Source organism: Apodemus sylvaticus, chromosome 2, assembly GCF_947179515.1.
Source record: "Apodemus sylvaticus chromosome 2, mApoSyl1.1, whole genome shotgun sequence".
In the NCBI taxonomy this organism is placed as follows: domain Eukaryota; kingdom Metazoa; phylum Chordata; class Mammalia; order Rodentia; family Muridae; genus Apodemus; species Apodemus sylvaticus.
Window position 1 is genome coordinate 99,075,998 of NC_067473.1, and position 18,964 is coordinate 99,094,961.

An 18,964-nucleotide genomic window follows, 5' to 3' on the forward strand; every position below is an offset into this window, starting at 1 on the left:
GGGGGAAAAGTCCTTGATTCTGAAACTAGGTATTCAACTATTTTTCCTTTTTTAATATTTTTCAATATATTTTTTATTTACATTTCAAATGATTTCCCCTTTTCTGGCACCCCACTCCCCGAAAGTCCCATAAGCCCACTTCCCTCCCCCTATTCTTCCATCTACCCCCTCCCACTTCCCTGTTCTTGTATTGCCCTGTACTGCTACACTGAGTTTTTCCATAACCAGGGGCCACTCCTCCATTCTTCTTGGACATTTTTCCTAATCTAGTTCTCACCTCTTCACTTAATACACCATGAGCATCATCACAAAAAAAAATTGTAAAATTCACATATCTCCCAACTTCTGATCTTCATCAGTGAACATTTACTCTTCTTCCATAAGTACTTAATAAAACCAAATAGCAGAGCTCCTTTGCTAGAAAGAGACATTCTGGCCCAAATACATTTCACTAGTCTAGTGACTCCAGAGCAGGCTATTTTCTTGTCCCTCATTGAAAAACTAATACTCTGGGACTTTCAATGACACAGAACAAAATTTTCCCATGCATCCAAGTTCATGTCAAGAACATTTATTTCAATCATCCAAGACAGTATCCACAAAAATTGTAATCTTAGAAGGAATTATGAATCATAATAGATGACTTAAAGTCACAGAGTCTCAAAGCTGAGCATCAGTCCCTGTAACACCCCAATGTTGGGTATTCAAAAGACTAATGAATAGTGGAGTTCAGTAAGAGCCTCCACCTCATTAGCCAGGCCATAGTTCCTAACTAATTAGGGGCCCCATATGACTATCTTTATTAACAAAAATTTAAATGGTGCCTTTTTCTGCATGCATTTATACCCTGATTAACAATATCATTTTGCATTTGAGGATCCTTCAAACCAAACCACCCAACTTTTTGAAGTATATTGACCCAAAGTTCCAAGACAGTCCTCATATGTTTAGACAGACAATGTAATGGGACCTATCTAAATTCTTTTCCTTTTGAGTTAATGTTCTCCAGTAGTAAGATAACATCTTCCTTTGTTCCTTAATTGATGGCCTCTCTTAGGAAAGAACTACATGAGTAATTGGAGACAGCACAGTATCCTCTTGAATTGACACTGATTTCTTGAAGAAATCTGTGGAAAAAAAAACAATTCCTAGAATCAAATGAATGACAGCACAGCTTTCCAGGATCTTCTGGTTGCAGCTATGTGATACTGAGAGAAAAGTTTATGGATGCAAGTGACAACTTGAAAAAATAAAAACATAATTACAGCACATAAATGGCCAAATTCAGAGAGATATCAAATAAGTACCTAACTATGAGCTTCTAGGTATAAGGAAAAGACCAAGCCAAACCCAAAGGAAGTCACGGGCAAGAGATGATGGAATATCAGGACAGAAATTAATGATGTGAAGCTTAAAATAACAATGCATAAAATTGTTCCAAGAGTTTGGGGGTTTGGAGTTTTCTTTTGACAAGTTTAGAGGACAACAACATGCAAATTAACCTGGAAAAAAGAAACATATCTAAATTTATAAAGTCAAAGATAGAATAGAGGCAATTGCAATCAATTCAAATGACAATAAGAGGGTGACTTGGGAGTGCTTTGAAATCTTACACAAAAAAAAAATTCAAGAAGAGCTAAATGCATTTCTAGACACATATGACATAGCAACATTAAATCAAAAAGATATCATCAACTACAACAGAACCACAACAAGCTATTTTATTAGCGAATAAACTGAAGTACTAATAAAATAACTGTTGAGAGTGAAGCTCATGCCTTTTATAGCTTTTGAGAAAAAGGGCTCCATGTAAGAAAGAATTACCTCAAAGCTGAAATGTAACATAAAAGGGAATTAACAGAAAAATATCAAGAATTAAGAATCAATAACAAGTTCAAAGCAATGTTTTATTCTAGAAGCTCATCATAATCCCAAAGCAATAGTATTTTCACCACCTTCCCTTATCATAGTGCACAGCTGTGGCTTTATCCTTGGCAATGAACGTTTTGTCCTTGAAAAGTAATTTGTCCCAAGCCTATGTCTCTTTTAAGTGTGAAGCTATGTCTCTTTTAAGTGTGATCTACGAAAGCTCCTTGAACTTCATCGTATGTAGTGTTTACTTACTGTTTCACGAAGAATGGGGCACAATTTATTCTTGAACTTTGCCATGTATTTCTAGAAAAAACCCTCTCTTAAAGCTTACTTCCTAAAATTATTTGCATCAAATCAAGAAATCTATAAAATCACCAATTTACATAAACAGTATTAATTCAAAAAGTTCATCTTCATGTTAATCTGCAGGAAATTTCTCTAAGAATGTGGGCTGATGACTAGGAATCATTAAGCTATGTAATAGCAAAAGGAGAAGCATATCAATAACAAGAAGCAATCCCAGGATACTCTCTTTTCATCTTGCCTCTCAGAGCTCACCCATTGTAGTCCATGCCAAAACCAAAAACAAAATAAAGCAAAACAAAACCAGTTGGCCATCTCCAGGAATGTCATCTGCTAGCCTTAGCCTTTGATAGATGGCTTCTGACACTTTTCTCCATATCCAATGGTCATGTATTATTTTTATTATATGTTCCACAAGTGTGGACACATTAACATATCTAATTCAATTGTTAAGAGGTGAGGGATATGTAAAGTCTAACTATATATCCTGAACTACCTGGAAATCACTAAGTGATCACTAGGTAAATGGGGCCCACTAACCCTGAATTTGCAATCTACCGGCCTCTTCCCCCTGATGACTGGATTACATGATAAATCCCAAGGTCCATTTCATATTTTGTCTTTTACAATAGCATGTACATGAACACTAGAGGCACAAGAGTGTGCAGCCACAGTCATGCAAAGTTTAATTCCAAGACACCCTCTATATGAACCCTCCTTGGTCTTCTGCATCTGCCACATACATAGTGGGAAAGTTCAATAGAATAATTCTTAGCAACTTTTCCCAGATATACAACTCCAAGGTTTTCAAACTTACAATCCTAGTTCACAAGAGTATAACTATAGTATTGGTTTCTTACTGCTGTATACAAACTCAGTGGCTTATGGCTACAACACTTATAGTTCTGGGCAAATTATGTCTGGGTCCTGTTTGCAGGGTCTCAAAGGCTACAGTCAAGGTGCTGTCAAGGCTGTCTAAAACCTCCTGAAAATAAAATCTGGAATTTTGTGGCTTCTTCACTGAAAAAAATCTATATGTCACTACATAAAAATAACCTATTTTTGTTGTGTCCTTAGAAATGAGGAAGACCAATAAATGCACAGAAAGCTGAGTGGTACTCAACCTTCTATAACTGCTCCCATGAGTCCTCACATCCCTATTCTCCTTGATGTGCCTGTCACATCATGTCTGCTACAGTCCATTCAGTTTGCTGTACCTAGATCACAATCTGAGTGTTTTTAAGATGTTTGAATATGTATTCTCTGTTGGTAGAACTGTTTTAGAAGGATTAGGAGGTATGGCCTTGTTGGATGAGGTATCTCACTGACGCCATTCCCAGTGTCCACTCTATGGCTCTTGCTTTTAGATCAAGATGTGAACTTTCCATTCCAGGTGTCAGGCCTATTCTCTGCACCATATACTAGACTACTCTGTAACTGTAAGCCAAATTAAACACTTTATTTGTTGGCTTGGTCATGAAAAGGTGGTAGGTGGAAACTGGGGGACAAGAAAGGAAGGAAACAGTTTCTGTCTCCACCTGGGGACCATTGTCTGCCACACAGAGCCATATCCAGGTGGCACAGGGAGATGGTAACCTACTAGTTCAAATAAACCTGAGAGGACAGGAAGGACCAACCATGTGGCTCAAAGAAGCCAGACCAAAACCCTGAGGGCACAAGAGCCTAGGAGCAGCCTGAAATAGGAGTCTTCTAATTTTTATCTGCACCCAGAGCTGATCGTGGGCCACAGAGCTACATACTCAAATACCACCCCAGGAAAGCTGGTCTCCCAAGAATCCCTACATACCTGTAAGCACAGGTAAGGTCAAAAACTATCTTTAAATTGCCTGCCCAAGAGGACCCAAAGCCATCAGGACATAGGAACCAAGGATCAGCTGGGAACAGGATCCTTCTGGTTTCTGTCTGAATACCTAAGCTGACCCTGTATCACAGCTCTCCATAACTAAATTCTTCCCAGAGAGAACAAGTCTACCTGGAGTACAGATACAAAAGCTTGTAGGACAGAGAAGCCACAGTGAGACAGCAAGACAAGATACCACCAGAGATAAGCAACGGGCAAAAGGCAAACACACGAACATTACCAACAGAAACCAAGGCAGCATGGCACCATCTGCAACAAGTTCTCCCACAACAGCAAGTCCTAGATACTCAAACACACTGGAAAAGCAAGATCCAGATTTAGAATCTTTATTTAGCTCCATACCCCACATTTTAATAGGGTTATTTGGTTCTCTGGTTTCTACCTTCTTGAGTTCTTCGCATATATTAGATATGAGCCCTCTGTCGGATTAAGGGGTGGTGAAGATCCTTTCCCAATCTGTTGATTGAGAACTTTGGATGGCTGAGAAGCACCTTAAAAAATGTTCAACATCATTAGTCATTAGGGAAATGCAAATCAAAACAACCCTGAGATTTCACCTCATACCAGTCAGAATGGCTAAGGTTAAAAACTCAGGACACAGCAGGTGTTGGCGAGGATGTGGACAAAGAGGAACACTCCTCCACTCCTGGAGGGATTGCAAGATGGTACAACCACTTTGGAAATCAGTCTGGCAGTTCCTCAGAAATCTGGACATGATAGTTCCAGAGGACCCTGCTCTGCCACTCCTGGGCATATGCCCAGAGGATTCCCTGGCATGCAATAAGGACACATGTTCCACTGTGTTCAAAGCAACCTTGTTTGTAATAGCCAGAAACTGGAAAGAACCCAGGTGTCCCTCAATGGAACAGTGGATGCAAAAAATGTGGTATATTTACACAATGGAGTACAATTCAGCTATCAGAAACAATGAATTCATGAAATTCTTATACAAATGAATGGATCTGGAGAACATCATACTAACTGAGACAACTCAGTTTCAAAAGATCAGTCATGGCAGACACTCACTGATTAAGTGGATATTAGCCTAGAAATGTGGAATACCCAAGACATAATCCACATATTAATTGATGTCCAAGAGGAACGGAGGAGTGGCCCCTGGTTCTGGAAAGTCTCAGTGCAGCAGTATAGGGGAATACCAGAACAGGGAAGTGGGAAGGGTTGGATGAGGGAATTGGGGGAGGGAAGAGGGCTTATGGGACTCTCAGGGAGTGGGGCACCAGAAAAAGGGGAAATCATTTGAAATGGTAAAAATACATCGAATATTTTCATCTTAGCCATTCTGACTGGTGTAAAGTGAAATCTCAGGGTTGTTTTGATTTGCATTTCCCTAATGACTAATGAAGTTGAGTATTTCTTAAGATGCTTCTCCGACATCTGACGGTCTTCAGGTGAAAATTCTTTAACTCTGTACTCCAATTTTTAATAGGGTTATTTGGTTTTCTGGACTCTAACTTCTTGAGTTCTTTATATATATTGGATATTAGCCCTCCATCTGATGTAGGATTGGTGAAGATCTTTTCCCAATTTGTTGGTTGCCGATTTGCCATTTGATGGTGTCCTTTGCCTTCCAGAAACTTTGTAATTTTATGAGGTCCCATTTGTCAATTCTTGATCTTGGAGCATAAGCTATTGGTGTTCTGTTCAGGAACTTTCCCCCTGTACCGATGTCCTCAAGGGTCTTCCCTAGTTTCTTTTCTATTAGCTTCAGAGTGTATGGCTTTATGTGGAGGTCCTTGATCCATTTGGAGTTGAGCTTAGTACAAAGAGACAAGGATGGATCAATTCGCATTCTTCTGCATACTGACCTCCAGTTGAACCAGCACTATTTGTTGAAAAGGCTATCTTTTTTTTCCATTGGATGTTTCCACCCATTTGTCGAGGATCAAGTGGCCATAGGTGTGTGGGTTCATTTCTGGATCTTCAATCCTGTTCCATTGATCCGCCTGCCTGTCACTGTACCAATACCATGCAATTTTTAACACTATTGCTCTGTAGTATTGCTTGAAGTCAGGGATACTGATACCCCCAGAGTTTCTTTTATTGTTGAGAATAGTTTTAGCTATCCTGGGTTTTTTGTTATTCCAGATGAATTTGAACATTGCTCTTTCTAACTCTGTGAAGAATTGAGTTGGGATTTTGATGGGTATTGCGATGAATCTGTATATTGCTTTTGGCAAAATGGCCATTTTAACTATATTAATCCTGCCAATGCATGAGCATGGGAGGTTTTTCCATTTTTTGAGGTCTTCTTCCATTTCCTTCTTCAGACTCTTGAAGTTCTTGTCATAAAGATCTTTCACATGTTTGGTAAGAGTCACCCCAAGGTACGTTATGCTGTTTGTGGCTATTGTGAAGGGGGTCATTTCCCTAATTTCTTTCTCAGCCTGCTTATCCTTTGAGTATAGGAAGGCTACTGATTTGCTTGAGTTGATTTTATAACCTGTCAATTTGCTGAAGTTGTTTATCAGCTGTAGGAGTTCTCTAGTGAAGTTTTTTGGGTCACTTAGGTAGACTATCATATCATCTGCAAATAATGATAGTTTGACTTCTTCCTTTCCAATTTGTATCCCTTTGACCTCCTTATGTTGTCGAATTGCCTGATCTAGTACCTCAAGTACAATATTGAAAAGATAAGGAGAAAGGGGGCAGCCCTGTCTAGTCCCTGATTTTAGTGGGATTGCTTCAAGTTTTTCTCCATTTAGTTTGATGCTGACTACCGGTTTGCTGTATATTGCTTTTACTATGTTTAGGTATGGGCCTTAAATTCCTGTTCATTCCAAGACTTTAAGCATGAAAGGATGCTGAATTTTGTCAAATGCTTTTTCAGCATCCAATGAAATGACCATGTGGTTTTTTTTTTGAGGTTGTTTATGTAGTGGATTGCATTGATAGATTTCTGTATATTGAACCAACCCTGCATCCCTGGGATAAAGCCTACTTGATCATGTTGGATGATCGTTTTGATGTGCTCTTGGATACGGTTGGCAAGAATTTTATTGAGTATTTTTGCATGATGTTCATAAGGGAAATTGGTCTGAAGTTCTCTTTCTTTGTTGGATCTTTGTGTGGTTTTGGTATCAGCGTAATTGTGGCTTCGTAGAAGGAATTGGGTAGTGTTCCTACTGTTTCTATTTTGTGGAATAGTTTGAAGAGTATTGGTGTTAGGTCTTCTTTGAAGGTCTGATAGAATTCTGCACTAAAGCCATCTGGTCCTGTGCTTTTTTTGGTTGGAAGATTTTCTATGACCCCTTCTATTTATTTAGGGGTTATGGGACTGTTTAGATGATCTATTTGGTCCTGATTTAATTTTGGTATTTGGTACCTGTCAAGGAAATTGTCCATTTCCTCCAGATTCTCCAGTTGTGTTGAGTATAGGCTTTTGTAGTAGGATCTGATGATTTTTGGATTTCCTTCATTTCTGTTGTTATATCCCCCTTTTTATTTCTAATTTTGTTAATCTGGATACTTTTTCTGTGCCCTTTGGTTAGTCTGGCTAAGGATTTATCTATCTTGTTGATTTTCTCAAAGAATCAGCTCCTGGATTCGTTGATTCTTTGAATGGTTCTCTTTGTTTCCAATTGATTGATTTCAGCCCTGACTTTGATGATTTCCTGTCTTCTACTCCACCTTGGGGAATTGGCTTCCAGGACATTCAGTTGTGCCATTAAGCTGCTAGTGTATGCTCTCTCCATTTTCTTTTTAGAGGCACTCAGGGCTATGAGTTTTCCTCTTAGCACTGCTTTTATTGTTTCCCAAAGATTTGGGTATGTTGTGCCTTCATTTTCAAAAATTCTAAAAATTTCTTTCTTTCTTTCTTCTTTGGCCAAGGTGTCATCGAGTAGAGTATTGTTCAGCCTCCATGTGTATGTGGGCTTTCTGTTGTTTTTGTTGCTATTGAAAACCATTCTTACACCATAGTGATCTGATAGGAGGCATGGAATTAGTTCAATCTTCTTGTATTTGTTGAGGTCTGTCTTGTTACCAATTATATGGTCGATTTTGGAGAAGGTACCATGAGGTGCTGAGAAAAAGGTATATTCTTTTGCTTTAGGGTGAAATGTTCTATAAATATCAGTCAAATCTAGTTGGTCCAAAGCTTCAATTAGTTTTACTGTGTCTCTACACCAGTAAGAATGGCTAAGATTAAAAATTCAGGAGACAGCAGATGTTGGCGAGGACGTGGAGAAAGAGGAACACTCCTCCACTGCTGGTGGGGTTGCAAATTGGTACAACCACTTTGGAAATCAGTCTGGCGGTTCCTTAGAAAGCTGGGCACCTCACTTCCAGAAGATCCTGCTATACCACTCCTGGGCATATACCCGGAAGTTTCCCCGGCATGTAATAAGGATACATGTTCCACTATGTTCATAGCAGCCCTATTTATAATTGCCAGAAGCTGGAAAGAACCAAGGAATCCCTCAACAGAAGAATGGATGCAAAAAATGTGGTATATATACACAATGGAGTACTATTCAGCCATTAGAAATAATGAATTCATGAAATTCTTAGGCAAATGGATGGAGCTGGAGAACATCATACTAAGTGAGATAACCCAGACTCAAAAGATGAATCATGGTATGCACTCACTAATAAGTGGATATTAACCTAGAAAACTGGAATACCAAAAACATAATCCACACATCAATTGAGGTAAAAGAATGGCCCCTTGTTCTGGAAAGACTCAGTGAAGCAGTATAGGGCAAAACCAGAACAGGGAAGTGGGAAGGGTTGGGTGGGAAAACAGGGGGATGGAGGGGGCTGATGGGACTTTCGGGGAGTGGGGTTCTAGAAAAGGGGTAATCATTTCAAATGTAAATAAAAAATTTATCGAATTAAAAAAATTTTAAATTAAAAAAATATATCGAATAAATAAAAAAATAGTGGATCTCAAAAAGGACATAAATAACTATCTTAAAGAAATACAGGAAAACATACTTCAACAGATAGGAGCTATTAAAGAAGAAACACAAAAATACCTTAAATATGGGAGAACATGAGTCAACAGGTAGAAGCAATTAAAGAGGAAACACAAAATCCCTTAAAGAATTACAGGAAAACAAAAACAAACAAGTGAAAGAAATAAACAAAACAATCCAGAATCTAAAAATGGAAGTAGAAACAATTATGATATCACAAAGGGAGAAAACTCTAGAGATAGAGAACCTTGGAAATACATCAGGAGTCAATGATGCAAGTATCAACAAGAGAATAAAAGAGATTGAAGAAAGAATCTCAGGTTCTGAAGATGCCATAGAAAACATTGACTCTCTGGGCAGTGTTGGCACACGCCTTTAATCCCAGCACTTGGGAGGTAGAGGAACACAGATATCTGAGTTTGAGGCCAGCCTGGTCTACAGAGTGAGTTCCTTGACAGCCGGGACTATACAGAGAAACCCTGACTTGAAAAACCAAAGGAAAGAAAGAAAGAAAGAAAGAAAGAAAGAAAGAAAGAAAGAAAGAAAGAAAGAAAGGAAGGAAGGAAGGAAGGAAGGAAGGAAGGAAGGAAGGAAGGAAGGAAGGAAGGAAGGAAGGAAGGAAAGGAAGGAAGGAAGGAAGGAAGGAAGGAAGGAAGGAAGGAAGGAAGAAAGAAAGAAAGAAAGAAAGAAAGAAAGAAAGAAAGAAAGAAAGAAAGAAAGAAAGAAAGTAAGAAAGGAAGGAAGGAAGGAAGGCAAGCAGAAAGAAAGAAAGAAAGAAAGAAAGAAAGAAAGAAAGAAAGAAAGAAAGAAAGAAAGAAAGAAAGAAAGAAAGGTTCTTGCCAACCGAATCCAAGAACACCTTAAAACGATTATCCACCATGATCAAGTAGGCTTCATCCCAGGGATGCAGGGATGGTTCAATATAAGGAAATCCATCAATGCAATCCACTACATAAACAAACACAAAGTAAAAATCCATATGATCATTTCATTAGATGCTGAAAAAGCATTTGACAAAATTCAGCATCCTTTCATGCTTAAAGTCTTGGAAAAAACAGGAATTCAAAACCCATAGCTAAACATAGTTAAAGCAATATACGGCAAACCGGTAGCCAACATCAAATTAAATGGAGAGAAACTTAAAGCAATTCCACTAAAATCAGGGACTAGACAAGGCTGACTTTCTATCCAATCCTTTTCAATATAGTACTTGAAGTTCTAGCTAGAACAATTAGACAACATAAGGAGGTCAAAGGGATACAAATTGGAAAGGAAGAAGGCAAATTATCACTATTTGCAGATGACATGATAGTATACTTAAGTGACCCAAAAAACTCCACCAGAGAACTCCTACAGCTGATAAACAACTTCAGCAAAGTGGCAGGTTGTAAAATCAACTCAAGCAAATCAGTTGCCGTCCTATACTCAAAGGATAAGCAGGCTGAGAAGGAATTTAGGGAAATGACACCCTTCACAATAGCCACAAACAATATAAAGTATCTTGGTGTGACTCTAACCAAACAAGTGAAAGATCTATATGACAAGAACTTCAGGTCTCTGAAGAAGGAAATCGAAGAAGACCTCAGAAAATGGAAAAATATTCCATGCTCGTGGATTGGCAGGATTAATATAATTAAAATGACCATCTTGCCAAAAGCAACCTACACATTCAGTGCAATCTCCATCAAAATCCCAACTCAGGTTTTCATAGAGTTAGAAAAAGCAATTCTCAAATTCATCTGGAATAACAAAAAAATCCAGGATAGCTAAAACTATTCTCAACAGTAAAAGAACTTCCGGGGGAATCAGTTTCCTAGACCTCAAGCAATACTACAGAGCAATAGTATTAAAAACTGCGTGGTGTTGGCACAATGACAGGCAAGTGGACCAATGGAATAGAATTGAAGACGCAGAAATGAATCCACACACCTATGGTCACTTAATCTTCGAAAAAGGAGCTGAAAACATCCAGTGCAAAAAAAGATAGCCTTTTCAACAAATGGTGCTGGTTCAACTGGAGGTCAGCATGCAGAAGAATGCAAATTGATCCATTCTTATCTCCTTGTACTAAACTCAACTCCAAACTGATCATGGACCCCCACATAAAACCAGACACACTGAAAGTAATAGAAAAGAAACTGGGGAAAACCCTTGAGGATATGGGCACAGGGGAATGTTTCTGAACAGAACACCAATAGCTTATGCTCTAAGATCAAGAATTAACAAATGGGACCTCACAAAATTACAAAGTTTCTGTAAGGCAAAAGACAGTGTCAAAAGGAGAAATTAGGAAAAGATTTTCACCAACCCTACATCTGATAGAGGGCTAATATCCAATATATACAAAGAACTCAAGAAGTTAGAACCTGGGGAACCAAATAACCCTATTAAAATGGGGTACAGATCTAAACAAAGAATTTTCACCTGAAGAAATTCAGATGGCCGAGAAGCACCTTAAGAAATGCTCAACATCATTAGTCTTTAGGGAAATGCAAATCAAAAAAAACCCTGAGATTTCACCTCACACCAGTCAGGATCGCTAAGATTAAAAACTCATGAGACAGCAGGTATTGGTTAGGATGTGGAGAAATAGGAACACTCCTCCACTGCTGGTGGGATTGCAAGATGGTACAACCACTTTGGAAATCAGTCTTGTGGTTCCTCAGAAAACTGGACATGACACTTCCAGAGGACCCTACTATACCTCTCCTGGGCATATACCCAGAGGATTCCCCCACTTGCAATAAGGACACATGCTCCACTATGTTCACAGCACCCTTTTTTTATTCGATATATTTTTTATTTACATTTCAAATGATTTCCCCTTTTCTAGCCCCCCACTCCCCGAAAGTCCCATAAATCCCCTTCTCTCCCCCTGTCCTCCCACCCACCCCTTCCCACTTCCCACAGCACCCTTATTTATAATAGCCAGAAGCTGGAAAGAACCCAGATGTCCCTCAACAGAGGAATGGTTATAGATCATGTGGTATATTTACACAATGGAATACTACTCAGCAATTAAAAACAATGAATTCATGAAATTCTTAGGCAAATGTTTGCAACTGGAAAATATTCTCCTAAGTGAGGTAACCTAGTCACAAAAGAATACACATGAAATGCAATCAGTGATAAGTGTATAGTAATTAGCGCAGAAACTCTGAACTCTCAAGACACAATTAGCATATCAAATGATACCCAAGAAGAGGGAAAGAGAGGGTCCTGGTTCTGTAAAGAGTTGATCCAGCATTTTAGGGGTGTACCAGGACAGGGAAATGGGGACGGGGTGATTGGAACATGGGCAGAGGGAAGAGGGCTTATGAGACTGATGGGGAGAGGGGAACTGGGAAAGGGAAAATCATTTGGAATATAAACAAAGAATATAGAAAATAAAAATATATAATTCATATACAAAAAAGAAAGAAAGGAAAGAAAGAGAAAAAGAAAAAGGAAAAGAAAAAAGGAAAGAAAGAAAAAGAAGCAAAAAGAAAACATTGACTCAACAGTCAAAGAAAATGCAAAATGCAAAAAAACTTGTAACCCAAAACATCCAGGAAATCTAGGACACAATGAGAAGAGCAAACATAAGGATTGCAGGTATAGAAAAGAGCAAAGATTTACAAATTAAAAGGCCAGTAAATATCTTCAACAAAATTATAGAAAACTTCCCTATTCTAAAGAAAGAGATGCCCATGAACATACAAAGAGCCTACATAACTCCAAACAGACTTGACCAGAACAGAAATTCCTCCACTCACATAATAATGAAAACACAAAATGCTCTAAACAAAGAAAGAATATTAAAATCAGTAAGGGTAATTGTCATACTTGTTATATATCAAGTAACATATAAAGGCAGACATATCAGAATTACACCAGATTTCAATGCAGACCATGAAAGCAAGAAGATCCTAGGCAAATCTCATACAGACCCTAAGAGACCAATGGAAAACGCCAACACAAGGAGGGAAACTACACCCTAGAAAAAGCAAGAAAGTAATTTTCTTTCAACAAACCCAAAAGAAGATAAACACACAAACATAAAAAAAATCAAAAATAACAGGAAGCAACAATCAATATTTCTTAATATCTCTTAACATTAATGGATTCAATTCCCCCAATAAGAAGGCATAGGCTAGCAAACTGGATACCTAAAGAGGACCCAGCATTTGCTACATACAGGAAACTCACCTCAGTGTTAAAGACAAACATTACCTTAGAGTAAAAAGCTGGAAAACAATTTTCCAAGCAATGGTCCCAGGAAACAAGTCGGAATAGCCATACTAATATCAGATAAAATTGACTTTGAACCTAAAGTCATCAAAGAGGACACAGAAGGAAGCTTCATACTCAGCAGAGAAAAAAATCTACAAGAAAAATTCTCAATTCTAAACATCTTTGTTCCAAATGCAAAGGCACCCATATTAATAAAAGAAACTTTAAAAACCTTCAAAGCACACGTTGCAGCTCACACAATAATTGTGGCTGACTTCAACACCACACTCTCATCAATGGACAGGTCAGGAAAACACAAATTAAAGAGAGACAGAGGGAAACTAACAGTAGTTTTGGACTAAATGAATTTAACATGTATCTATTGAACACTTCACCCTAAATTGAAAGATTATACCTTCTTCTAGAAACCTTATAGTAGTTCAACAAAATCAACTATTTAATTGGTCATAAAACAGTCTTCAACAGATACAAGAAGGCTGAAATAATCCCATGACTCATCTATCAAATCAATATGAACTAAGGCTGGTCTTCAAATGCAACAAAAACAACAGAAAGACCACATATATAGGGAGCCTGAACTATGCTATACTCAAAGATATTTTGGTCAAGGAAGAAATAAGGAATAAATTAAAGACCTTGTAGAATTTAATGAAAATAATGGCACAATAGACCTAAATTTATGGGACACAATGAAAGCAGTAATAAGAGGAAAACTCATAACTCTGACTGCCTCCAAAAAGAAATCGGAGACAGCATACTCTAGCAGCTTAAGAGCATACCAGAATGCTCTAGAACAGAAAGAAGCTAATGCGCACAAGAGGAGTAGAAAGCAGGAAATAATCAAACTCAGGGCTGAAATTGACAAAGTAGAAACAAAAACGACTACATGAAGAATCAACAAAACCAGGAGCTGTTTTTTGAAAAAATCACCAAGATTGATAAACCCTTATCCAGACTAACCAGAGTGTACAGCGACTCTATCCAAATTAAAGAAATCAGAAATGAGAATGGAGATACAACAACTGAGAAAATACAAAAAATTATAAGATCCTACTAAAAACGCCTATACTCAACACAACTGGAAAATCTGAATGAAATGGACAATTTTCTAGAGAGATACCAAATACCAAAGTTAAATCAGGATCAGATAAACCATCTAAACTGTCTGATCATCCCTAAAGAAATAGAAACAGTCATTGAAAGTCTCCCAACCACAGCAAGCACAGGACCAAATGATTTTACTGCAGAATTCGATCAGACCTTCAATGAAGACATAGCACCAATACTCTTCAAAGTATTCCACAAAATACAAACAAAAGGAACACTACCAAATTCATTCTATGAAGCCACAATTACACTGATACCAAAACCACACAAAGATCCAACAAGGAAAGAGTACTGTAGACCAATTTCCCTTATGAATATTGATAAAAAATACTCAATAAAATTCTTGCTAACTGAATCCAAGAACACATCAAAATGATCATTCACCACAATCAAGTAAGTTTCATCCCAGGATTTCAGGGATGGTTCAAAATACAGTAATTCATTAACATAGTCCACTACATAAACAAACTCAAGGAAAAAATATGACCATATCATTAGATTCTGAAAAAGCATTTGAAAAAAAAAATCTAACACCCCTTCATGATAAAAGTCTTGGAGGCCCATCCCTAAACATAGTAAAAGCAATTTACAGCAAACCAGCAGCCAACATCAAACTAAATGTAGAGAAATTTGAAGCAATCCCATTGTAATCAGGGACTAAACAAGGCTGTCCACTCTCTCAATACCTATTCAATATAGTACTTGAAGTTCTGTTTAGAGCAATTAGACAACAAAAAGATTTCAAAGGGATAAAAATTGGAAACAAAAAAGTCAAAATATCACTATTTGCTGATGATATGATCATATACTTAACTGACCCCAAAAATTCCACTAGAGAACTTTTATAGCTGATAGACAACTTCAGCAAAGGGCCTAGATATAAAATTAACTCAAAGAAACCAGTAGCCTTCCTCTACTCAAAGGATAAAGAGGCTGAGAAAGGACTTAGGGAAATGGCACCCTTCACAATACTCACAAATAATCTTACAAACCTTGGTATGACTCTAACCAAGCGAGAGATGTGTATGACAGGGATTTAAAGTCTCTGAAGAAAGAAATGGAAGAAGATATCAAAAGACAGAAAGATCTCCCATGCTAATAGATTAGCAAAATTAATATAGTAAAAATGGCCATCTTGCCAAAAACAATCTACAAATTGAATGTAATCCACATTAAAATTCCAACTCATTTCTTTATCAAGATAGAAAGAGCAATTTCAAAACCCATCTGGAATAACAAAAAGCCAGGAAAGCAGAAACTGTTCTCAACAATAAAAGAAATTCGAGGGGAACTACCATCCCTAACCTTAAGATGTATTACAGACCAATAATGATAAAAACTGCATGGTAATTGTACAGGGACAGACAGGAAGATCAATGGAATAGAATTGAAGACCCAGAAATAAACACACACACCTATGCTCACTTGATGTTTTACAGAGACACTCAAAACCTCCAGTGAAAAAAAGATAGCCTTTTCAATGAATGGTGCTGGTTCAACTGCAGCGTAGCATGTAGAAAAATGCAAATCCACCCATTCTTATCTCCTTGTATATAGCACAAGTCCAAGTGGATCAAGGACCTCCACATACCAGATGCACTGAAAATCATACAGGAGAAGGTGAAGAGCCTTGAACACATGGACACAAGGGAAATTTTCCTGAACAGAACACCAATGGCTTGTGTTTGAAGATGCAGTATCGACTAATGGGACTTCATAAAATTTCAAAGCTTCTGTAAAGCAAAGAATACTGTCAATAAGACAAACCAGAAACCAACAGATTGGGAAAAGATCTTTTCCAATCCTACCTCCGATAGAGGGCTAATATCCCATATATAGAAAGAACTCAAGAAGTTAGACACTGGAGAATCAAATAACACTATTAAAAATGAATTACGGTTTTTCTGAGGAAGCACCAGACTGATTTCCAGAGTGGTTATACCACTCCTGGGCATATACAGAAAGGATTCCCCGGCATGCTATAAGGACACATGCTCGACTATGTTCATAGCAACCATATTTATAATATCCAGAAGCTGGGAAGAACCCAGATGTCCCTCAATGGAGGAACGGATACAGAAAATGTGGTATATTTACACAGTGGAATAATACTCTTCCCTCCACCCATTCCCCAATCAACCCCCCTCCCACTTCTCTGTCAAGGTAATTCCATACAATGCTGCATCAAGCCTTTCCAGGACCAGGGCCCATTCCTTCCTTCCTTCTTGTGAATCATTTGATATGTGAGTTGGGTCTTGGGTATTCAGAGCTTCTGGGCTAATCATCAGTGACTGCATTCCATGTGAGTTCTTTTATGAATGATTTACCATACTTAGGATATTTTCCAGTTCTACTATTTGCCTAATAATTTCATGAATTCGTTGTTTTTAATTGCTGAGTAGTATTCCATTGTGTAAATATACCACATTTTCTGTATCCATTCCTCCACTAAGGGACATCTGGTTTCTTTCCAGCTTCTGGCTATTATAAATAAGGCTGCTATGAACATAATGGAGCATGTGTCCTCATTGCATGCCAGGGAATCCTTTGTGTATATTCCCAGGAGAGGTATAGCAGGGTCCTTCAGAATTGTCATGTCCAGTTTTCTGAGGAACTTCCAGACTGATTTCCATAGTGCTTGTACCCTCTTGCAATCTCAACAGCAGTGGAGGAATCTTCCTCTTTCTCCACATCCTCCCCAACACCTGCTGTCTCCTGAGTTTTTAACCTTAGCCATTCTGACTGGTGTGAAGTGAAATCTCAGGGTTGTTTTGACTTGCATTTCCCTAATGACTAATTATGTTGAGCATTTCTTAAGATGCGTCTCAGTCATCCAAATTTCTTCAGGTGAAAATTCTTTGTTTAGCTCTGCATCCCATTTTCAATAGGGTTATTTGGTTCTCTGGAGTCTAACTTCTTGAGTTGTTTGTATATATTGGATATTAGGCCTCTGTCAGATGAAGAGTTGGTAAAGATCTTTTCCCAATTTGTTGGATGCTGTTTTGTCCTTTTGACAGTGTCCTTTGCCTTACAGAAACTTTGTAATTTTATGAGGTCCCTTTGTCAATTCTTGATCTTAGAGAATAAGCTATTGGTGTTCTGTTCAGGAACTTTTCCCCTGTGCACATGTCCTCAAGGTCTTCACAGGTTTCTTTTCTATTAGTTTCAGTGTGTTATTTTATTTTAAATGAGTGAGAAAATTTTTCTTTAAGTTTTAAATCATTGGCTAAGTAAAAACCTACTAAATCTGAAAAAAAATTCTCTAAAGATAGTAACAAAGCTTCATCTTCATGTGGGTCAACTAACAATAGGAACAGAGGCTGTCTCTGCCTTGGATCCATTTCTGCTAGCTTGTATGTTTTGCCTTGGCTCAGTGGGAGAGCATGCACTTAGTACTACTATGACTTGATGTGCCAGGGTGTGTTTGTCCCCATGGGAGCTCTCCCTTTCTCCCAGGAGAGGGAAGGATGTGGTCTATGTGGGTGGGACTTTGAGGACTGAAATAGGTTTGGAAAATAGTAACAAGGACATCATTTTTACTAGGGAAATTGTTTAGTTATAAGATGCAATGTACAGGGGAAATAAATGTCCTCATCTGCTTAAGAATTTTGTTTTGTAGTTCACCTCAGTTTTCAAACAAACCTTGTACAGAGCTCTTATTAAGATGTCTTAGGGGAAAGACATCTGAGACATTGAGCCTCAGTGTGCAGCAGCCCTGGGAGGTTTTTGCTTAGACATAAATGGCTGTGGGAGGAACTGTTAGTCCTTGCTGACAGTAATAGGTTGCAGCATCATCATCTTCCATAGGATTAATGGTGAGGGTGAAGTTTAAATCATCCTCATCACCACTGAACCTGGCAGGGATCCCAGGTGCTCGACTGTACACAGTATAGATAAGGATTTTGGGAAGTTGTCCTGGTTTTTGTTGATACCAGTGCATAAGATTTATGCCAAATTTATTGACACTCTCACTGGCCCTGCAGGAGATGGTGACCTTTTGTCCCAAAGTCACAGCCAAAGACGCTGGAGACTGGGTCAGCACAATGTTCCTAGTGGAACCTGTAATGACAAAGACACAAAACTACTGTTGCAGATATACTGAAACCTTCTCAGGATGATACATGTGACTCATGTTACAGCTGTCAAAGGCAGCACTCTAAGGCATTAGAAAATAAAAGGAAACCTGCAAAAGGAAATAACAAATTACAAATGCTGTGATTCCAATGATATTCCTAATACTTCCCTGAACGCTCTCACCTGGTACCCAGAATAGTAGCACCCATATCAGGTGAACAACTGACTTCATCTCTGAAAGCTAGTCTAGAAGCTGCTTCTTAAGACACTGAAAAGCTGCCTTAACATATACTTAGAGCAACCTGGACCATTGGCAACTAACACAACATGCAAAGTAGCTCAGTAAAGCTAATCCTCAAAAGGACACCTGTTTTGTCTCAGAAGTCATTGGGGTTGGCAAAACCACTCATAGAGCATCTACAGCACAACCTAACGGATTTCATGACTATCCTGTTCACCCCATTAATTTAAAATAACTTTATACAACACATTCAATATATTCTGATCATTTCCCCTCTCTCAACTTCTAGATCCTAGATCCTTCCAACCTCCCTAC

The 18,964-nt window shown here is 38.3% G+C and overlaps 2 gene segments (V, D, J or C); both read right to left on the reverse strand.

Annotated features, from left to right (window-relative positions):
• The window catches only part of LOC127678018 (immunoglobulin kappa variable 4-1-like), a 479,901-nt gene that overhangs the window by 28,780 nt on the left and 432,157 nt on the right, over positions 1 to 18,964 (reverse strand).
• LOC127677170 (Ig kappa chain V-III region MOPC 63-like) lies at positions 17,986 to 18,661 on the reverse strand. The segment is given in 2 exon segments: positions 17,986 to 18,393; positions 18,592 to 18,661. Coding segments are annotated over 2 exon segments (378 nt in total).